The 23,815-nt window shown below is 41.7% G+C and overlaps 1 protein-coding gene and 1 pseudogene across 2 annotated transcripts in view; both read right to left on the reverse strand.

Annotated features, from left to right (window-relative positions):
* Window positions 1-23,815, reverse strand: part of Ly75 (lymphocyte antigen 75) — a 132,339-nt gene that overhangs the window by 36,609 nt on the left and 71,915 nt on the right. The window contains exons 29-35 of one of the 2 annotated variants that reach the window (XM_052724693.1): window positions 21,427-21,621; window positions 18,315-18,541; window positions 16,709-16,877; window positions 13,660-13,809; window positions 10,471-10,593; window positions 8,584-8,751; window positions 4,310-6,134 (exon numbers count right to left, since the gene is read on the reverse strand). In XM_052724693.1, the coding sequence (XP_052580653.1) occupies window positions 5,956-6,134; window positions 8,584-8,751; window positions 10,471-10,593; window positions 13,660-13,809; window positions 16,709-16,877; window positions 18,315-18,541; window positions 21,427-21,621 (1,211 nt within the window). In that variant the 3' untranslated portion in view covers window positions 4,310-5,955. Of the gene's footprint in view, window positions 1-4,309; window positions 6,135-8,583; window positions 8,752-10,470; window positions 10,594-13,659; window positions 13,810-16,708; window positions 16,878-18,314; window positions 18,542-21,426; window positions 21,622-23,815 lie in introns of those variants that run through there. The other variant, XM_052724695.1, reaches the window with a different exon arrangement.
* Window positions 12,815-13,267, reverse strand: LOC128102503 (40S ribosomal protein S16-like; annotated as a pseudogene).

Genomic DNA, 23,815 nt, shown 5'->3' on the forward strand with positions numbered 1-23,815 from the left:
CCCATTGCTGGTGGGAATGCATACAGAATGCATTTCACCAGAGGAACCTATAGGGGGCATCATGAAGTGCTAGAGACAGTGTGGGCTGTTTTCATTCACAGCACTCCAGGCTCTGCCTTTGCCCAAGAGTCAAGACTTTGCCGTTACCTATTTCCGGTCTTGTAAGCAGTCAATAATGGGTTCCTGCACTAAACTCAAACTGAAAGCAAATCCTTCCCAGACTACTCTATGTTTAAATATGGACATATCTTGATTTGGGGCTCTTTTGCCCACTACCGATCCACTAGTTCTATGGAATCCTGCAATTGACAAAGTTTCCTTCACTGTCACTTCGGGCTCCAAAGTGTTGTTACGAATGTGGATTAGTTTACGTTCAACTAATTGTCAAAGACATCTTAGATATAGGGTAGAGCTGACAATCTAATGAATTGGTTTAATTTAAGCTGTGACCTACTTCAGCAGGGTTTTTTTTTTTATCATTTGAACTAAAGAAAGGCGTGTTCTTCCCTTAGGCAACTCTGGTACACACTACCTTTATTTTTCCTGCTAAGACATAAAACTGATTACTTATTGCCTCTTTGTGGGAGAACATGGTATCTATCCACTGAAACCCATCACTCCCCATCTTCCTCTCTAATCATACCTGCCACCTTATTTTTTTTTTTCTCTCCAATTTATCTCTTCTCTGGTCTCATTCTATTTATTTCCCGTAGTCTTCCATTTCTCCCTTTTATTCCGCCCGGTCAGCCTCCACCCCTGGGTGTTGCATCCCCCAGCCAGCTCTCAGCCCAGGGTCTCCTTTGTCTTCGGTCTCCACCCCTTGGTGTATTGTAATAACTAAGGACTGCAAGAGGAAGTCCATTCTTCCAACAGTTGCCATTTCCAGGGCATCTGGGGCCTACATGCCTCTTCGGCAATCCTTTTCTTTTTACCTTGGTTATTGTCTTCTCCCATCCCTCCCACTGTAAATGCCAATTTTTTTATTGCTATTTTCAAGTTAAGGCTTCGTCTGCTTTCTCATAAGACCATCTTGCATTCTGCTGAACAAGAAAATGGAGGCCGTCAACTGTCAGCTAGAGACAAACATCTTCAAATACTTATCTGGAGCACTTCCCTTGTAGCCTCAGAGAGGAAGACATGCTTCCTCATCACAGGCAAGCCCAGTTCCTCTTTCTGTAAGCCGAGAACCACCCTTCTTGCCTCATCTTCTCCAAAATTGTCTCCCACTGATGACTCCCCCTGTCTCCTCTGCATCATCAACTGTTCCATGAAAGTGTTTTTTTCCCTTCCTCCTGTCTTCTAGACCTGTGGCTCTGCCATGATAATGCACATTTGTAATTTGAGCACTCAGGAAACAGGAGGATGAGGAGTTTGAGACCAGCCTTGGCCACATAGTGATATTCTGCCAAATAAACCAAGAGCTGAGGGTTGTAGATCAGTGACACCACATCTGTATTGTAGCATGTAGAAATAAGTCCCTGGATTCTGTCCTCTGTCCTCATCACCACAAAAACAAACCTTTATTTTCCATCTCTTTTGGAAGGAAGGAAGGAAGGAAAAAAGGAAGGAAGGAAGGAAGGAAGGAAGGAAGGAAGGAAGGAAAAAAGGAAGGAAGGAAGGAAGGAAGGAAGGAAGGAAGGAAGGAAGGAAGGAAAAAAGGAAGGAAGGAAACCTTCAAACTTGCCATGGACCATCCTCTCCTTTTATGGCCTATCTCCATCAGATTTCTTAAACAACTTCCTCAGAATATACCCTCTCAGAATACTCCCACACTTCCACTGTATTTCTCAAATTCTCCCATTTCCCAGTTCTTTCTTTTCTGCTTACTCCCTCTGGACTCTGGCTCCTCTGCTGCTGGAGTTCCATTGGCCGGGATCACCAGTGGTTTCCCAATTGCTCCACTCTCCTCTGGCTAACAGTTCTCTCTGTTCTTTCGTAAACACCAACTTGATGCTACACTCTATTAAAAGGCTCCTTGGCCAGGCATCAAGCTGACCCAGGACTGATTATCAATCTACATCAGGTCCAGTGGGGAGATGACAAGGAAATGAGACAGTTGGTGACTGGCAATCGCCCTCTTTGTGAGAAGTCCAGGTAAAACTGAGAAAATCGTCGGACTGGGAAGATAAGAAAGGATTTGTAGGTGACTTCTGGGCTTCTAGCTTGGAGACAAAAATTATGCCTTCTCCATATTAACTAATATAAATATGACAACTGCTTGGGGAAGTGGGATAGTTTCTCAAATCTTGTTTGTGATTAGCTTAGTTCAGGGGAAAGAAAGAAATGTACGAACATTACTCAGTTTGTGGAGGTCTAGATATAGCGAGACTGTTTTCATTGAACACTCAGGGACTTAGAGTTGAGTGCACCAATCATCAGTTTTATGTTGAGATCAGGCTGTTCCCCTCTAAGTCACTCTACATTGTGTAAAGCAGTGTTTTCTCAGATGCGTACTGCCCTCAAAGGCTTTATTTCACAAGCAGCCGCTGACCCCGTTTTGAGGGTGGAGGAAGACTGCGCTGGTGGGCACGTGACCAGCACCATCTGTCTGGATTCAACTTCTTAGGCCTCTTTGAAACATCTTGCCTCTTGAATCCTTTGTAGTCATTCTGCAACACACACACACACACACACACACACACACACACACACACACACACACACAGAGGTAGATACACTGTGTGATGAGTGATAGGTGATCTAAGAGTTAGTGTTAAAAAACAGAGCTCAGAGGCTGGAGAGACTGCTCAGAGGTTATGTGCTACTCTTCCAGAGGACTGGAGGTTGGTTCCCAGTACCTGTTAGGAAGCTCACAGTGTCTGTAGTGCCCAAACCAGGGAATTTAAGACCCCATCCTCGCCTCAGCAGACACCTGCATTCATGTGCACATACCAACACACATACACATACTAAAAATAGAATAAATCTTAAAACAATTGAGATTGCACTAGATAAACGCATGTTTGCCTCAACCAGAATTACAAAGGAAGCAGACATGTTACCACCGAAACTACGGGGCCTTGTGATCTGATAGTCCATGAAGTCTGATACTGTGCACTGCCACAAACATGTCTGTCTATGTTTCTGACACAGTGCTTTCATGAAGGCCTAGTTTAGAAAGTCTTTCTTTTGGGAACTAATTCAAATTTCTCTTCCTAAGCAAGATACAGCTACTGCATTAACTAGTAGTAATGAGGTCTCTGCTTCTGCAAGAGGGGTTTAGCATTAGAAGAAGCCTAAGATTAAAAAAAAAAAATAGGAATCGACAACATTCTCCACAAGAATCAGCAAAGGGTCAGACATAGAGCTGAGTAAGAACACAGCCAAAAAATTTTTTTTTTCTTTAGCTGGGTGTGGTGGCACATGTCTTTAATCCCAGCACTTGGGAGGCAGAGGCAGGCAGATCTGAGTTAGAGGCCAGCTTGGTCTACACACAGTTCCAGGACAGGCAGGGTGCCACAGAAAAACCCTGTCTCAAAAACAAAACAAAATACAGAGCCCTTTGCTAGGGAGAGTTTGCAGGTGTCTGAGGAAGGGGAAGGGAGGAATTGGGGGGAATACTGGTGTCGCTTCTGAACTTGTTCCCTGTGCTTATTTATTGGGTCCACTGACTTGCCTTTTTAGGTGTCTGTCTTGAAGAGACAAATTTGACCAGACCTTATGCAGTAACTGGGTTAGCCAGGAAAGACTGGAATGGGTTGTCTTAAGTTTTTCAGATACCTGGGACTGAGAAATGGGGAAAGGGATCACTAGGGGGCAGTTCTGGACTTGTTGAGAAGAGCTTTCAAGTAGATCATCTAATGGATCATTGGAACTATGCATTTGAACCCAGAGGGAACAAGTATGAAGGATCCTCTAAGAGGAGCACAAAGAATGAGAAATCAGTATAACACAGATGGGATCCCTACTGAGAGATGCTAACAGACACATTAAGGGCTTGAGAGAAGGCTTTGTAAGAGAGGTTTAGTGTGCAAGCCTCACGACCAGAGTTTGAATCCCCAGAAGTCATGTAAAGAGATGTACATGGCTTTGCATGTCTGAGACTCCAACAAATTCAGGCAGAGACCAGTGGATCGTTGGAGCTTTCTGGCTAAGTTGCCTAGACAAAATGGCAAGTTTCCAATTTACAAGATAAGCAGACAGACAGCAAGAGAAAAACCCTTGATGTCCTTCGGTGCAAATGCACATGGAAGCATGCACCCATACACTCATGTGCTACACACACACACACACACACACACACACACACACACACACACACCACATACACCACACACAAAAGAGAAACACTGAGCCAAGGAGACTAAAATCGTTTAGAGATATATATAGAGATTTATTCTTTAAATAGTGCTTGCAAAATCTTTAATACCTCAATTTGCAATAGCTGGACACTTTCTCATCATACTAGACATGGTATACAGTCAAACCTAGTTCAGAGATGCTTTTGCATGCACGGATCAACTCCAACACTTTTAAAAGGCAAGACAACTTTACCACGGCATCAGCTTTATACACAGCTGTAGTCACATTGTATTGGTTTAGTTCTCTGAAGACACTCTTAATGATTATTTAAAAGACGCCTCAATAAAAATATTTAGAACATTTGTAGACCATATTAAAACAGTCTTAGAAAATTATTTACAACTTTATGATAGTATAAACACCTCAAACAAAATAAATCTGGATCTCGTACAAAAATATTCTAAAGTATAAATATGAGTTAAACACTGAATAAAACAGTCACCCTATTTAGTGGACGTGACTTGTAGAATATATTCCGGGTCTTAAAATGGAAATTACACCCACAAAATAATATTTTCCTAGTCACTTAGGTTTTAAATATTTCCACATTAATCACAAAGTTTCAAGTTTCATGGTCTTAGAAGCTGTCATTTTTACAAATACAAAGTTAGCAAATACCATTCAAAGACCACTTTTATGTTTTGCTGGGGTAAAAAGGCAACAAAATAACACATTCATCAAAAATTGATGTGCTGTGTGAAAATTATAAACTGTAAGTTCAAGTCTCATCTGTAGTTGGGTCCTTGTAAAAAAGAAAATCATCAAACACAAGCCATGCTGATACAGCATGCCTAGTCAATTTACCAGTAACATTCCCACACTTTAGGAAACATTAAACTGTTTTCACAAAACAAAATAAAAAAAACCCCACTGAATATGAGTAATTATAAACAGAAAACATAACAATTAATTAATATTGGTATAAATATCTTCAAAATAATATAAGAAACATCTTCCAAGAGGCTCCATTTTCTGTGTATAAAGTATGCCTTATTAAGTATTTTTTTCCCAGTGCCATAAAAGGCTATTTTGGAAACATCATTGATCTTATTTCTAGTTGAGTTTTTGCCTGAGGTACTAACTTTGCCTTTGGCCAGATGCTCATATAAATTAAAAGGTACACGTGGAGCCTAGTAGTATTGACAGCTTTAATTTTCTAGGAAGCTGTTAAAGCGCTATTAAGATATGCACATATCTACTTAGCAACCGCATTTTTTTTTTTTCCCGAGACAGGGTTTCTCTGTGTAGTTTTGGAGCCTGCCCTGGATCTCGCTCTGTAGACCAGGTTGGCCTCGAACTCACAGAGATCCACCTGCCTCTGCCTCCAGAGTGCTGGGTTTAAAGGCATGCGCCACCACTGCCCGGCTTGCGACTGCACTCTAACAGACACAATTCACATTGGTTGAGTTTATCCCCCTATAAACAATTTGAACCTCCATTTTGGCTTTAAGACCTGTCTGCTCTGGTAACTGGAGTCATTAGCGTGGCGGTTAGCGGGTTAAGGAATTATGCGCCTCAGCTGAGCAACTCACCAACTAAAAGCGTCCCTAAGACTTCTACTTTGAAACAGAGTAAACACTGATCGTGGGGCAATGTTCAGCGGCTCATCTTTCTTCTGGAACATTGGTGCCAACGAACAACTCTTGGAAGAAGTTAGTCGTGGAAAGGAGGGAGCATCACCTCATCTTCATTGGCTCCATGTTCGTACCGAACAGAGGACAAGCCAGTCCAGCGGAAATGGTTTTTTTGCACGAGGAACCAAATCAGTCCACTGATGAGCGCTAAGACACAGAGCACAGCGAACAGGATGGCTATGCCCCTGTAATCCGAACCTGGAATCCGGACAGTACATTGTAAGACAAATGCAACGGTTATCATTGTTTCTGAGTTTATTCAGCAAACTGTAAGAGACAGTTTCAAGATTGTTCCACAGCCATGACAGATTCCGAACCCACCATTAAACACCAAACTCCTTTTAAAAAAAAAGTGGTTTTCTTTACATCAAAATGCTTTTCATTTTTCTCCCAAAGAAATTAAAGGATTGCCATTACTTCCTTCTACTCACCACCTTCCTTAGGAGAACAGCTTAACATGTATTATTGGACTTTCCATCCTCCCCTCCTAATGGGTTTGGACCTCGGGGCTTTACACATGCTAAGGCAAGCACCCCACCAAGCTACATCCTTACTGCTCGTTCACGAATTCAAATGCCGTCCCTATGCTGCTCACCCACTTCTCTTACGTATTCAGCTGCAGACTGGATATCCCCGTATCGATTTCCATGTCCCAAACTCAAAATGGCCACGACCAGAAATGTAACTTTTTTTTTTTTTTGGTTTTTCGAGACAGGGTTTCTCTGTGTAGCTTTGCACCTTTCCTGGAACTCGCTTTGGAGACCAGGCTGGCCTCGAACTCACAGAGATCCGCCTGGCTCTGCCTCCCGAGTGCTGGGATTAAAGGCGTGCGCCACCACCGCCCGGCCAGAAGTGTAACTTTTATCACACCGGTGCTGTCCCCTCTTTGCCCAAAAGCCCTAGTTGCTGCCAACTCCGCTCAGAAAAGAGCCAGGGCTCCCTGCCCGTCGTTTGCAGCCTCACTAAGGGTCTCTGTCCGCCTACCATGCTGCTCTTCCTTGAGCATCGGTGTTCTTTCTGCCATTGGAGTCTCTCCAGCTGTACCTGTCTCCTGAGCTTGCTGGGCTGACCTTTCTGAGCTCAGCCTCAGCACCTCCACTAGAGACACCTTCCTAGAGCTATATAATAACCACCAACCTGGTTGTCAGCACATGGAGTTGCTAACTATTTGTTACTTCCCTCTCTAAATACACACACACACACACACACACACACACACACACACACACACACACACACACACATACACAACAACAACAATAAAACTTGACCTGTTTGTCCCTAATCTATCTTCCTCACAGAACTGGACAGTCTGTGATAACATGCAAGCTGACCCACCTCGTTCAGGTGCATTTCATCATGCAAAACAGGGTGGCGCACAGCAACGCATATACAAACGTATACCGCAACTGGATTTTATCATTAATATTTAGAATACCAAAATGGAAAGCCTATGCTAGTTGTTTTTAAATGTTAATGTAAAAGGTTTTGAGCCTTTCCTCCACAAATGAAGCCCAATGATATTTTTATGGTTGTTTTATATATCAATTCAGGACAAGACTAAAGTTCAGATCGCAGTTTCATACAGCTACCATGAGCACTTTAGGTAGTTAGATCTAGTTTTAGATGGTCTTAAAATTTTTTATGGCCTGGTGTAGTGGCACACGCCTTTAATCCCAGCCTTTAATCCCAGTTTTTGGGAGGCAGAGGCAAGCGGATATCTGTGAGTCTGAGGGCAGCCTGGTCTACATAGTGAGGTTCCAGGGCAGACAGGGCTACATAGTGAGACTCTATCTTAAAAAAAAAGCAAAAACAAAATATAAAATTCATTATGAAAGTTTCATGGGACCGAAGAAGAAGGACGCAAACTAGCTGTGGTGGTTTGAATGAGAACTATCCCCCAAAGGCTCATGAATTTAGACTCTTGGTCCCAGTTTGTGCCCCTGTTTGGGGAAGTTACGTAACCTTTAGTAGGCAGTGCCTTGCTGGAGGAAGTATGCCACAGGGTAAGGCTTTGAGGGTTTATAGCCTTATCCCATTTGCTGCTTGCTCTCTTTGCTTCCTGTGTATGGATGGCAATGGGATCATTCCATCACCTTCTACCATGCCTGCCTGTTGCCATATTTCCCCCAACATCTGGGGTTATATCCTTCTGCTCAAGCCAAAAGAAGCCTTTCTTCCATAAGCAGCAACAGGAAACCGGCCACACTATACTAGCCACAAAAGCAGACCTTTAAGCTTTTATACAGGGAAAATACAGAATAAAATACATTGTACGGACGTTCTCAAAGAAATTTCCTCCTCGATTCTACAGCAGTTTCCATTTTTAGTTAGGAGAGACTTATATAGAATTTGGGCTGTTTAATAGCTTTATTTTGGAATTCTAGATGTATTATATATTTATATATCATATAAAATCTCTGTGATTTAATGAGGATTTGAGATATGCTTTATAAATACTTAAAATTACATGGAAAAACAAAAGTACATAGATGTGCTGTTTATTTATTTATTGGCATTAATGAGTGAACCTAGGGCTTTATGCTCACCAAGTAAGGGTTCTCCCACTGAGCTACAAGAACATCCCTATATTTATTTCTTAACTTATTCTGCTCAAAACTCTCTTAAGGACAGGTTGCATACTTACTCAGAGGAACTTTGCAGACAACTCTCGCATAACCACGTGAACATTCAACTTTTTTCCAGGTTTCATTTGAAGCTATTAAAATGCTACATTTTCCATCACCATTCTTACTTTTATTTTCCCATTTGACAAATGTCGAATCTAATCCATCTAACCAACTCCAAGACTGATCTAAAGAAAGATAATAAATGTAATTATATTTCTTGCTACTAATTACAAAGCTTTAAAAAAAAACACAAGATTCAAATAACTCAGTTTCTTAGCATGGTGTTGTTTAATTAATTTTTTAAAAAAAGATTTATTTATTATCTATACAGTGTTCTGCCTGCATGTATGCCTGCAGGCCAGAAGAGGGCAGCAGATCTCATTACAGATGGTTGTGAGCCACCATGTGGTTGCTGGGGATTGAACTCAGGACCACTGGAAGAGCAGTCAGTGCTCTTAAACTGCTGAGCCATCTCTCCAGCCCCATGGTGTTGTTTTATATGATGCTGTTATTTAAAAATAAAACTAACAGGCTGAAGAGACAGCTCATTCAGTGACGTGCTCCCCATGTAAGTACAAGAACAGGAGTCTTAGGACCCATGTGAGAAAACAGGACGGCATGGCACATGCCTATAAACCCAGCACGGTGAGGTACAGACCAGATTCCTGGGCTTCGTTCACCAGCCACTCTGGATATTTCACTGAGCGCTAGGCTCAGTGAAAAATCCTATCTCAAATAATCAGGTGGGGAGCAGCAGAGAAAGATGTTGACCTCTGACCTATGTACACATGCATACACATGTGCACGCACACATGAACATGAGCACACATAAATACGGTGGAGAGAAATTCAGGAAGCTGAATTTCAGGAAGTGAAAGAAATTCACCCAGCAGTGACCTCTAGCCTTCACACACATGTGCACACATACGCGTGCACAAATGAACATGGACACACACAATGAAATTCATTAAAAATAAGCAAAGGCCTGTAAGCCTTAATGCTCAAGGCGGCTAGTAACCGCTGTCTTGGATAATGAGAAACAGAATGTTTTTATTTTTAAAGCGATGTATTTTTGTTATTTTAAGTTATGTGTAGGTGTGTGTTTCTGTACATGTGAGTGCAAGTGTCTGAGGATGCAGATCCCCAGGAGCTGGAGCTCCAGACAGTTGTGAGCCAATGGATGTGGGTACTGGAAAACTAACTCGGGTGCTCTGGAAGGGCAGCAAGTGCTCTTTGCCACTCAGCCATTTCTCCAGCCTCCACTTTCATCTTTATAGACACCCACACATGTGTTTTTGATAAAGGTACAGAATGCTTGCTTGCGATAAACACATTTGCAGGGATATTTAATCTCCATTCTTTAAGAAAACGTGTCATTGAAACTATGTTGCTGAGGGAAGGGACTACAAGGGCTTGGGATCACCCCCCACCCCATTTTTGTTTTTCAGCAGTATAAATGTGTAAACATTTATAATTTATTTAGACAGCTAATATTGAATCTATTCATTTTTGAAAATGACTTGATATTTTAGAGTTGACATTTATTTTAATTATTTAATATTCAATTTTACATAAAGTATGAAACAGATTACCAAATTTATATACTTAATTCATTTTTTTTTTATCAATTTCAGCTTCATCTTTCAAACCCTGTATCTGTTCTTTACTGAAAAAATTCTTCCACAAATTCTCTTTAGATTTAACTGAACTTATTGGAAAAATACAGCACTGATAAGACTTAATTTTGAACTATAGTAAAACCATTCAGTGTTAGAAAACAGGTATGGGCCACTGTGTTCAACTTTAGAACTCTGCACTTGCATGCGCGCGCGCTCACACACAGACACACACACACACACACACACACACACACACACACACACACACACAAATGTGTCACTTACCGAGTGAATGTTGAGATAATCCAAGCCAAACTCTCATAGTTATATTATAATTCTCCCTCATCAACCTGCTCACAAATTTATTCTCATTTTCATCTGCTATGGTGACAACGTTCGCAGATTGATCTGTGGAAAACAAACAAATTGTACTTAATTAACTCCACATTAAACATGTAAAGCAAGCGCTTTATTCTGAACGAGCCCATTTGGAAAAAACAATCTCTATTGTGAAGAAGACCATTGAGAAATTCAAGCTTCACCCAGAGGCTCTCTTTAAACTTTTGGTATTTATGTGAAAAGTGAAAAGTGCTCCCACAAATAACAGTTCCAAAGAAATTAGAAATGTTTTTAAATTAAAAATTTGCATAAAGAAATTTCCTAATTTAAAAAACATGTATCTGGCCGGGCGGTGGTGGCGCATGCCTTTAATCCCAGCACTCGGGAGGCAGAGCCAGGCGGATCTTTGTGAGTTCGAGGCCAGCCTGAGCTACCAAGTGAGTTCCAGGAAAGGCACAAAGCTACAGAGAGAAACCCTGTCTCAGAAAACAAAAACAAAAACAAAAACAAAACCCAAAAAACCAACAACAACAACAAAACCATGTATCTGGCAGCATTTTGTGGTTCTGGAAGTGCCAAACTAGTGAGACCTTTGTGTCTGAGCAGCTGGCTGCAATCACTGGGGCTTGTGACTGTAAAGTATACGCCACCTATATATTTCTAGGTCTTGCCTCAAAAAAAGTATTTTTATGTAACTTAGATTTAAACTTCCTTCTGCTCAAAATAGAATTCAAAGAAGCCTGGCCTGTGATCTGAGGGAGCATGCACTCTCCTTCCATGGTATTGCACACAGAAATGTGATCAGTCACAACCATCAAAAGTTCCTAAAAGTGATATGGGATTGAGTGAGTGAAAATTCCTTAAGCTTAGCATGTTTCCTAAACACCTACAGGAAATAGTGTTATAAGTTACATCAGACAGAATAGAAATTAGTAATAAGTAGGCTAGGAAATCCATCTTAAAAGGAAAGAAAGCCTTTGCCCCTGCACTGAATGTGTTTAACATTATGTGGCCTGGGAGATAATATCAAAGGTATTATCACCTTTTACAGAGAAGGAAACTGAGTCACGAAGATGAAGCCAGCCAGCTGGAGAACTTAAAAAGGTGATCAAAACCTTTGAAAGAAGAACGGTTCTGAGTTCACCACCTGCAGGGCGCTGTGCTCCATGTGCAACACTTAATGCCATTCCGACGATGCCCCCAAATGTCTCAGACTCCCAAGTTTCCATTCTCATTGGTTAGATGAGAAGAGAAACAGGTCTGCAACTTCTCAGTGTCCGTTAGCAGCTCATCTGAGAGTTGGGAAATGAACCCAGCCTGTCTGCCTCAAAGGCTTAAATATCTTACCTGCTCACATGCTACATGCAGAGCAAATGTTCTTATTTCCTCCCTTAGGAGGAAGAGGCATACACCCATGTATATGCATAGATATGTCTTACAGTGCTTCTCATCATATATAAACATGTACAGCACACCAAGGTTCCCACACAAAGCTAAGTTAAGCAGTAACTAAAATGCTTTCTAACCAGCCTACTGCCTCCACAATATTGAGCAAAATGAACGAGTTAAATGCCATCTGCCTGGCTACATAGCTACCCAAGGATGAAGTGAAATGGTTTTGATTTTTGAAATAGCATAGGTGGCTTTCCTAGAAGTCATTTTACATTTTTATTGAAGGCAATGACTGGGTCCCTCATAGGAGGTAGTCAGTCACTGATGCTTTTTTTCCTGAAATGGCTAAATCTGAAGACTAAAGTCCTGCCCCCGTTGTGGGGTTCTTAGGATGTGGGACAATCCTATTCAGAATGGATGGACAACTCATGCTCAGTTGATTTTATTATCCTCTTCAGTATCAGCTTAGTATTAAAAACTCAGTAATAGACTACAGAGTCAATTATATTTTGCCTCTTAACCCCTTTTTCTAAGCATCTTGAAGTATATTTAAAACTGTTTCATTTGTTATCACTGCTACTTGATGTGAATAGATAGATCACTTGGCATTTTTACTTCTTTCCATTTTTATTTTCAATATATTCACTCTCATTTTGATATTTATTTGTTTTTGAGACAGGGTTTCCTGTGTAGCCCTGGCTATCCTAGAACTTGTTCTATAGACCAGGTTGGCCTCGAACTCACAGAGACCCGCCTGCCTCTGCCTCTTGAGTACTAGGATTAAAGGTGTGTGCCACCACCATCAGGCTTTTTCTTTATTTTTGACATTAAAATCATGAATGTTTATTATAAAGGTAAACCCTGATCCTTGAGATGGGCTTATCAGTAGGTGTGTCAGCTACAAGCAGGGTCCGATCATACTGAATGAAGATATTTTTGCTCTCCTTCTTGGAGGCCCCATCCACATACTTGTGGTAATAAGCCACCAGGGCTTTGGAGACAGACTGTCGGATAGCATACATTTGGGCCACATGACCACCACCCTTCACATGGTTATCCACATCAGCAAGTTGCTCCTTGTCCAGAAGCAGAACGGGCTCCGGTAACTTGTACTGCTGCGTGTGTGAGGCTCGATTCTCTCCAGGGGACGTCCATTCACCTAGATGAGCCTGTTTCCCTGTTTGCAGTGTGCTGCAGCTGTCTGCTTGTGTCTGAAGACCTGCACGACTGCAGCTGACCCTTGGTGAGGGGTGAGCATGGACTCGAGCTCCTCAATGCGCAGCGCCGCCACCGGGAAAGGAAGGCTTGTCAAGCATAGCTCTACCAATTGAGCCGTATTTTCAGTCCACATCAGTCTTTTTTTTTTTTTTTTAGTTTTTCGAGACAGGGTTTCTCTGTGTAGCTTTGCGCCTCTCCTGGAACTCACTTGGTAGCCCAGGCTGGCCTCGAACTCACAGAGATCCGCCTGGCTCTGCCTCCCGAGTGCTGGGATTAAAGGCGTGCGCCACCACTGCCTGGCAACATCAGTCATTTTTAATGACCATTGCAATATTCCATTGAGCTATTATGCATAAAATACTTATTTCCCTACTATTGGACAATAAGGTGATAATGCTACTATAAAATAAAAATACCTTTAAAACACTGTCCAAGATATGGTAATTCCCCTGCCCCATTATTTCCTTAAGAAAAAATTATGAAGAGTTAAATCAGTCAAAAGAAAACAAGTGAATTTTAACTTACCAAGTTCCTGACACAACTGTTTGGCCTCCGAAAAGCTGTGCAATGCTTGGTCAGTCGAGTAACAGTGATCCCCATACTGGACCCACTGGGAACCATTCCTTTTCGCCGTTGGACACTTTGATGAGTGTACATGAGGTGACAGCTCTTTAGCTGTGAAAAATGTTAGAGACAGCTGTAATAATGCACAGAAGAAAGTCAATACTTCCCTCAAATCTCATTCAATGTTCCTATATGAAACCTGTGCTTGTGGATAAGCAGCCTGTAACTCAATCCATACACCAGCAAAAGCCACGGTCTGAACTCTACAGATACACTCTGGTTAGCTGTTTGCAATGCCCTTTCCAAACCTCGATGGTAGATGAGGTAAGTGCTTCCCCTCGAGGATGGAGTTCAACCAACTTAGAGCAAGCAGACACACAGACTGGGGAAGGAAGAAAACACAGGCTTTGGTAGGCCTGTCAGTACTCTGAGCCAATAACTAAATTTTGTTCCCCTGGCTTCCCTTTTATTGTGAAAATGTAAACCAACGTTTATCTAGATAGATAAGATTGACTTTAAAAGTTGCACCCACAAGTAAAAAAATTGGCAATTTGTCAATCTCTTTCAAACCAGAAGATGTTATCTTTTGAAACTCTTAAAAGTTCTTCTGGTTTCTACCTAACCTGTTTTGTTTGTGTTTTAGCTGTGCTGAGTAATGCTAGCAGCCTCTGAAGGAAGAGTGGGTCCCTTAGGGCTTGAGATTAATTCCTTTTCAAGAGCAAAAAAACTGGAAAGAGGCTAAGTACGGCTCATCTGAGTCAAATTTCTCATCTCTCAAATTTCTGGCCTTGTCCCAGGCGGTGATCTCAGCCCAGACTTCAGCTCAGTTGTGCTTTCTACACTACCTTAACCCTCTCCCTGTGGGCTCTGCAGGTCACAGGTGGGTGGGATTTGTCTTATTTGTGGCTTCTGTGATTCCAGAGAAAATGGCTTCTAACATTTTCTTCATCAAGAACCTTGGGTTGACTAGTTCCTTCTGCTTCTGTCTTCTGTTAGAAGGCAGGATCAATCCTTTCAAATTTCAGCTGTTGGCTTAGCCTTCCTAATGTTATCCCATTTGGGCACCCCTGCCCCTCCCCCTCCTCCTCCGCTCCCCCCTCTCGCCCCCTCCCCCAGTCAGTTCAACAGCTGGAGTAGTGGGTGACAAACGAATGCAACCGTTCAATTCCCCACTGGCACCAGTGGTGGAAGGAGCTGCTACCAGCAAATTCTTGCCTTTACCACTTCGTGAAAGTAGCTGACAAGCCCCAGGGATATTGCCCTGTGAGTCTGGGAGTAGCTGTGTGTTGCTTCAGCAGATGTGAAAGTGAGTTCACCCACCAGTCACCACAGCACCACAGGGCATATGGCCTCTTAACATCTCACACCACCAACCTTTTTGGTTTCTAGAATTGTCTGTAGCTGGGCTGCCCTGTGTTGCAGACATTCCTTTCCTTTCTGATCTTTATGAAGTTGTGTTTCCAACTCCTAAACATTTTTTTAAGGGCTTGCATTGTGGTAAGTTTGTTATAGTCTTTTTGTTGTTGTTTGGAACTTAGAATCCAATATAGGGTCTCTCAAGTGTTAGGCAAGCTCTTTAACACTGATCTATATTCCAGCCCTGTTGAATTTCTGCTTAGGGTAAAAAAAAATATTTTGAAACTTTATCTCATGTAGCTCAGGTTGGTTTAAGATGACCTTGAACTTCTCATCCTATCAAGTCCAACACCCCACGTGCTTGAATTATAGGCATGCATCACCAGATCGGTTTCTGAGGTGCTAGGATAGGAGCTGGGCTTTCTGTATGCTAGGTAAACAATCTACAAAGTTGGCTATGGTGTACAACCTGACCCCATTTTTCATCCTACCAGAAAAATACACATAGCATATCCTTTATCACCTCAACTTTGTTTGTTTTCTGTTTTATTTTGAAACAGGGTTTTGTTTCTGTAGCTTGAGGCCACCCTAGAGCACACTATGTGGCCCTGAGTGGCTCTGAGTTCCCTTTTTTCCTCCTGAGTGCTAGGATTACACAGTGCACCAGCACACACACCATCATCCCGATCACGTTTTAGTGCGCACCGCAGTGGCATTAAGCACAGTCACACTACAGTAATCACTACTACCCAACTACAGAACTTTTTCATCTTGCCAAACTGAAACTCTGTATGCAGTCACTGTCTAAACCTCACCCTCTCTAGACCCTGACCTCCTATTACCGTGAACTTGAGAATTCTAGGTACCTCGTAATATGGAGAATCCTACAGAATTCCCCTTTTATCACCAGCTTATTTTGCTTATCGTGTTGTCTTTAAGATTTAGCCACACTGTGGCATGTGTTAGCATTTCCTTCCTCTTTAAGAGGGATCCAGTGTGTGTTTTACATAGACATATTTATACACATCTTGACACACTGTACTAACTTCTACTTATCCACTCAATTGTTGGAGGATGCCTGGGCCCTCTGCCTTTGACTATTATGAATTATGCTCTATGAACATGGCTGTACAAATATCGGTTTGAGTGTCTGTTTTTAGTCCTTTTTAGTCTAGCCCTGAACGTGGACTTGCCGGGCAATATGGTAATATTATGATTGTAGTTTGAACGATCATTCTCCACTCTGAAACGTCTGTTTTCTCAGATTTGTTTTTTAATCACTGTATGCTTTATCATATGTCATGGATTCCAACAGTTTTTCTTTGCATTTCCTTTCCCCTTGTACCTGCGAAGCTGGTTTTTGATGATGCCATTAAGGGAACACAGAAGCCTTTGAGAACCATTTCTATGTGAAACAAGAATCTTTAGATTCTAAAGTAAAATGTAACCGGTGCTAGAATGATGAATCTCCTTGGGAACAAATTCCCTGACAGATATATCAGTTATACATCCATTCACAAAATATCAGAAAGCGTGTTCTGATTTTTGTGGGCAAGCCTTATTTAAAATCTATAAAAATGTTCATTATATAATGATGTACATACATTTATATCAAATTATAGTAAATACATAGTTATTTGAAATCAAGTCTTACATTTTGTAGGCTTGTAACAAATAGCTCCATCCTTAACAGACAGGCATTTTTCATGTTTCCAAATTCCTTTCGGATCTAAGACGACACAGTTTCCAGGAGATCCTTGGCTTTTCCATGGGGTGTAGTCAAATGCACTGCCATCGGCCCACTCGAAGCTCGATTCACTCCCCTGTTTAGAAACAGTTTGGATAGCCTGGGCTCAGCTGTGTGACTTCAGAAGGAATGTAAGAATGCACACACTGTGAGAAGTGAGCTCTGATTATCTGCTTATAAATATTGTAAGTTTGGGCCTGTGTATAATGCCAGAGATTTGCTTTTGATACAGTCATTTGGAGCATTTACTCTGACAGAATTTAAGCCGGACTTTAAATTCAGAAACAGAGTCACTACATTCTATCCCTGGATTGTACTTAAAGACTGGATTCATGAAACACAGGCAAATGGCTTCCATTTTACCTCTTTACCATAATTCAAGGTTTAGACCCCGACCATCATGTTGTTCTGAAATTGTTTCATGTTGTTCTTTTCCTTATTTGTGGTGCTGGGAATTGAACCCAGGGCTCACACAGGCTGGGCAAGTACTCCGCCACTGAGCTGTATCCTGCTCTGGAAAGCTGTTTTCTGAGCTTCATAGTTTCTCGGTTTGTGTCTGGCAACATTACAGAGGCCATCGCACAGCAGGGGCTAGAAAAGGCCACCTCTCCCCAAGGAGCTAGGTGTGAGGAGATGACTTTCAACTTGTGCTTGAATCCACAATCTTAATGCATCTTCTTTCTCTCCCTCCCTCCCTCCCTCCCTCCCTCCCTCCCTCCCTCCCTCCCTCCCTCCCTTCCTTTCTTCCTTCTATTTTTCTCCATTCTTTTCTAAAGATTATTTAAAGAGGCCCCAAACTCTCAATGGATGGCTATTTTTGTATGCCAGACATTATTAAATGTATATAATATAAGAGATAGGACTCAAATGATGGTACCAAAGATGTGTTATCAATATATTAATCTTTTTTAGTTTTTAAATTTTTTTTTTTGGAGTTTCAAAATTGAGTGCTGTATTTACACTATTTCCACCCTGTGTATCCTTTCTCCAACTCCTCTTGTGTCCTGCCCTCTCAAATCCAAGAGGTAACTGACCATATTAAGAATTTTGGTTGCCTGTTATATGTATTTTTGTGTTAAAATACAAAAGAAAATGTTATTAGCTGATTTTACTGATGAGGAAATAAGATTGCAAAGGTTAAATAATTCATTAACTATCAGCTACCACAGAAATGACAGATGTGCCATTAATACTGAAAGGCTTTTCTATTCCATGCTATGTACTTCATAGGAGCTTTCTAACTGGTCCTTCTCAAACAAGCTCCAGGGACCAAGGATGGAGCTCAGAGGTGGAACACGGGATGTTGACCACTCCACCCACAACAAAAATAACTCCAGATCAAAAGATTACAGGAGTCTGTTGAGTTATTAACCCACTGAACCCTTGGGATGGCCTGACATTTACACTCTATAATTTTATTTATTCCATGCTGTAAAAGGCAAGAAACAACCAGGAATTAACCAATTTCAAAGTCATAGTTTTTAAAAATTTCTGGAAACAAAGTGAAACTTACATCATGACTCGAGAGCCCAACCCAGAGAGGGAATCCATCACGGTTCACAATGTCTTCCAGAAAGGACTGCCCGTTTGTGTTGTGAACACTTGCTAAGTGTCCTCCACTTTGAGAGCACATGCTCAATGCTTGGTACCACGTCACCTTTTTCTGAATAACATTATAGATGCCATCCTCATACGGAATGAACTCTGGCAGTGTGCTATTGTGTTCTTCCTTGTAGTCAACTATGACATCGAACATAAAAGGGCTGGTAAGTTTAAATAGTTTCAAATACATATTTTGAACAAAATAACTTAAGAGGTCAAATGCAAACTTTGTGTTTCCTATCTCCACAGAACATATAAGGCTCCTGAAAAGTACACACACACACACACACACACACACATTATATACATATATATATATATATATATATATATATATATATATATATATATATATATATATATATAATAGTTGCAGTGACATGATGGCAAAGTGATTCAGCACTTGGACATGTGAGACTCACTGTAAAGGAGAGTTATCTGCACTGGGGGAGTCAGAAAGGTTGCTTGACAAACAAATCAGGTCTGCAGTGCAGGGGAAATTAAGGCTAAAGAGAAAGAAGATATCCAGGAAGTAAGGAAGTGCTGAAGATAAGCAAATCGACATGAAAACAGTGATGCTGGAATTCCCGCAGGGACACTGGAGTCCAAGGATCCAGCTCCCCGTGGTCAGGCTGCAATGAGCCAGTCTGAGCAGGTCAGTGATTAGTGTGATATGCTGAACAGAAATCCAAAGTACCAGGTGTTTTTTGTTGTTTTGTTTTGTTTTCAAGAAAGGTTCTCAGATACCTCAGGCTGGCCATAAAATCACTATGTAGCTGAGGCTAGCCTTGAACTCTTGATCCTCCTGCTGGGATTAACACACAAACCATAGTCCCTGGCTGCAAAGTATAAATTAATAACTAAGAGTCTGAAGTAGTTATAGAGGGTTAAGCGAAGGATATAAAGAAAGAATCGGGTTGGCAAGATGGTTCAACACCTAAAAGCATTTGCTCTGGCAGCCTGATAACCTGAGTCCAATCCCTGGAGCCCACATAAAGATGGAAGGAAGAATGAACCCCACAAAGTTGTCCTCTCCTAGCCACATGTACGAATACACACACATACACACACACACGCACAAATTTCTAAAACTAAAAACAGTAATTGAACAAGCAACAAAACTACAGTGATGAGGGTATAAATGACTGAATAAATTTTAAAATGCAAACAAACAAATGTCTTGTACAGAATTCCAGATAATCACATAGATACCCTGCCCCACATCCCAAAGATGGAGGATAGCTCTCTCCTCCTGTAAGTGTGGACTGAGTGCAGTAACTTTTTACTCTCTTTATAGAGAGCACAGCATGGAGAGGGGACAAAGGGTAAGTTTACAACTGAGAAATCAACAACACAGTCTTGACCAGAGAGATCAATGCTAAATCAGCAGTGATGTTGACAGCATTCGTTGTTCACAGGCTATGCTAAAAATGATACCTTCTCCCACACTCAAATCACAGCTTAACCCAAACTGATCATCTAGACAATCTATGACCAGATAACCTCAAAACTGTCAAAACTAAGAGACATGCTCATAGCTAAGAGGAGCCACGGCTGAGCCTAACGCAGTATCCTGCATGGATGTCTGAACAGAAAAAGTAACTTAGTAACAACTAGGGGGTATGAATAATGCACAGGCTTTGGTTAATTCTTACGCACCAATCAACGTTGGCTTATTAGTTGTGACAGATACTCATGAAAGATGTTAACAGTAGGGAGATTGGCTGTGGGGGAGTGAGAACTCTCAGTTCTGACTGTGCAGGTTCTCCGCAAATCTAAATCTAGCCTAACATGAACATCTATTAACATGTATATGAAAGAATGGAAAACAAACTAAGCTGACACTATGTGGTGGGACACTCAGAGAACAAGGAAGTGACTGGCTGACAGAATGATGCTCAGTGAGAACAGAGAGAGAGAAGGTGAGGGTTGGGGGAGGCTTAGACAGTCCGAGGAGAGGCTGGTGTCTAACATCTTAACCGTTTACAAGGACCCAGAGTGACTGTCAGTAGGAGAACTCTGATGTGACAGGTCTCCAGCACACCACTCGGCAGCACCCGGAACAAAGAGGGTCCACGAGGGTGTCGCTGCCATGGGCCCCACATCAGCAGAGGGCTTAGCAGAGCAGGCTGCTGTACTCAAGACATCAGCAGAGGGCTTAGCAGAGCAGGCTGCTGTACTCAAGACATCAGCAGAGGGCTTAGCAGAGCAGGCTGCTGTACTCGAGTTCTAAAGCTGACGGTAACTTATACATAATTTACATTTCAAAATAGGCTTGTTTAAGGATTAGACAAGATTGTAGGACACACATTTTGCCTGGAATGTCAAAATTCTATTCAAGCCCCTCCCCCTTTTTTAAAATAAAAGTTCTGTCCCTCTTTCAAGACTCAAATCAACCACCACCTCCTCATTCTCACTGAGCTCTTTGTTCACCAAATAATCTAAGACTTGCCTGCAAAGGATAGAAACGTCAATGCTGTCTCACCAGCAATGTTTCCCTTCTGGAGTATGAGTCTAGGACTCCAAGGGCTCTGTTCTCTTTGGTAACCTTCTGCAGTTCCACATGTGGACTAAATATGAACGGAGCTCTCCAGACATGCGTGGTCTGAGTCTCTCTAGAAAACAATGGTCTTACACTTGCTTCCCTGGAGTGAGACCACACCTTTTCATGCTTACTGCTGTGGCTTGACTATCAAATGTCCCCCGCTGATGACACTGTTTGGGAACATTGTGGAGCCTTCAGGAGGCAGAGCCTCAATGGAAGAGGTAGGTCACTGGGGTGGGCTTTGAGGCTTTACAGCCCTGCTCTACTTCCTGTTAACTCTCAGTTTCATGAGTGTGTGGCAGTGTGACCAGCCAGCCTCCTGCTCCTGCATCATGCCCTCCCTGCCTGCTGCATGTCTTCCCCACCGCGATGGACCATATCCCCCTGAACCATGAGCTCAAACAAGCCCTTTTCCCCTTCAGCGGCCTTTGTCAGGCTATTTTACCACAGAAACAAGAGAAGTGACCAAGACTCTTACCCATTGCGATTTTACAAGCTAAAATGCTTTGCTGGTAAAAACGAATTGTTTCTTCAATATTATTGAAGGACTGAATATCCCAGAAGCCATCAGTACTTAGACCAGCCAAAAATTTGTGGTTTTTCACAGCTGGTCTTCCCGCTCTCCAGTGTGTGTACGACAATGCGGTCCTATCAAACCACATCAAAGAGTTGTCTAGGAAAGAAATACATTTTTCTATATTAGAGATTAAATCAAAATTTCAGTTTCAGTGTTAGTATTTCAAACCACTGATTTATTGTCTCCTTTCCTTACCTTCTAAAAGGTTGTCAGATTAACTATACCTTTAAAAAAAATCTCCTAATTGTAACAGTAAATCATGCTTGTTTTTAACTTTAAAATATGAATTATGAATATAAAAAATTAACTAGAATTCCACTCTTTGGTGGCTTATTTGTTGTTCATCAACTATCCATTCTCCTTATATATACTTTCAACTGTAGCATAAACGATTATAACTATTTTATTTTTTTAAATTCTTGATAGCTTATAAAATTAGTGAAAGAAATTATTTTCTCTGGATATAATTGTTATTGTTTGTTTTTGCTCTTTTAGGGGGCCCACCATCCAGCTCCCAAATAAATTACACATGGAGGCTTATTCTTAATTATAAATGCCCGGCCTTAGCTTGACTTGTTTCTTGCCAACTTTTCTTAACTTTAAATTATCACCTCTACCTTTTGCCTCTAGGCATTTTCCTTTTGTTACTTCTGTATGTCTTACTTTCCTCTTACTCTGTGGCTGGCTGTGTGGCTGGGTGGCTGGCTCCTAGCATCCTTCTCTCCTTGCTCTCTTGCTCTTTCTTTTTTTTCCTCCCAGATTTCTCTATTTATTCTCTCTGCCTGCCAGCCCCGCCTATCCTTTCTCCTGCCTCGTTATTGGCCATTCAGCTCTTCATTAGACCATCGGGTGTTTTAGACAGGCACAGCAACATAGCTTCACAGAGTTAAGCAAATGCAACATGAACAAAAGTAACACACCTTAAAATAATATTCTACAACACACAATTGTGCATACTCCTGAGTGAAAGATTTTAACACACTTCATTTCAATGTGGAGATCATGCTTCTCAACAAATGGTGCTAAATAGCTAGGCATTCATACACAAAATTATGAATGTAAGCTCCTTGCTGTTACCACAATAAAAAATTAACTCAACCAGGCAGTGGTGGTGCACATCTTTAGTCCCAGCACTCAGGAGGCAGAGGCAGGTGGATCTCTGTGAGTTCGAGGCCAGCCTGGTCTACCAGTGAGTTCCAGGACAGCTAGGGCTGTTACACAGTGAAACCCTGTCTCGAAAACGAATTAAAAAATAAATTAAAAAAGAATACATTTTCAGTTGTTTCTGATAATACTGTGACAAAGAGGGTATAACTTAATTTTACTAAGTTTCTAGAGTAGCATATAAGACAATGACTTTATTTTATGGCATCTTCATACACTCTGTCTCCCTGCCCCACCCTCGCTGCTCCCCCTCCCCACGCAACAGTCCCTTTCTGTTTTCATGTTCCATGCATTCCAGTCCCAGAGGGTACAATTCAAATACTCATGCCTGAGTTTGCTCTCTTCTGCTCTGCACAATCATCTCCAGGGGAACCTGCACCTAGGAAACTTTCCAATTTTACGAGTATTTAATTTTTATACATGTTCTCACATCTTATATATCCACTTAAACAGACTGAACTCTGGGTAAAATGGTCTTTCTGGAAAAGCACAGACATTTCCTGGGAGTGCCCACCCTAGGGGAAGCACAAGAGGGCATAACAAGGAGAGGAGAGATAGGGCACATTGCCCGTTGGGCCCAGGCCTGGAGCTGCTGTTTGTGTCATGGATCTATTGCTTCCTTGCTTGCTCTAATCCAACTCTGCTGCTTGTCCATCGCCATGTCCCATCTGGACTCTTCTCTTCCAGGAGCTCAAGGGCCATGGCTACTGCTAGGGTAGAGATGAGAAGAAATGCCAGCCCCTCCATGACATGCCTATAGATGGATTTCCCTCCCTAATTTCAAGACCTCATGGACTTCAGGATACCCCTGATTTTCCTTCAAAGTTGGTCTTGTTTATTCTATTAGACATGGGGTTTTAAGGTTTGTCCATATCAGTGGTATATTGGAGACATGGTATTTAATCCAAATTTCAAATATCCTTCCCACTGTTAGACTAAGAATCTTATTTTTCTGTTGCTTACTATACACATACCCCAGATAAGGCTATAAAGCCAATGGGGTAGCACCAATAGAAACGGGGCCCTGTGTTTGTTCTTCCCACATAGTTATAATGGGAGTGCAAATTGGGGATTTCTGTGGAAGTGTGGTCATTTTTAATTAGTCTTGAGTCGCCAGAAGGAAGGG

Source organism: Peromyscus californicus, unplaced genomic scaffold (assembly GCF_007827085.1).
Source record: "Peromyscus californicus insignis strain IS unplaced genomic scaffold, ASM782708v3 Scaffold_7__1_contigs__length_154581171, whole genome shotgun sequence".
NCBI classification, from domain to species: Eukaryota; Metazoa; Chordata; class Mammalia; order Rodentia; family Cricetidae; genus Peromyscus; species Peromyscus californicus.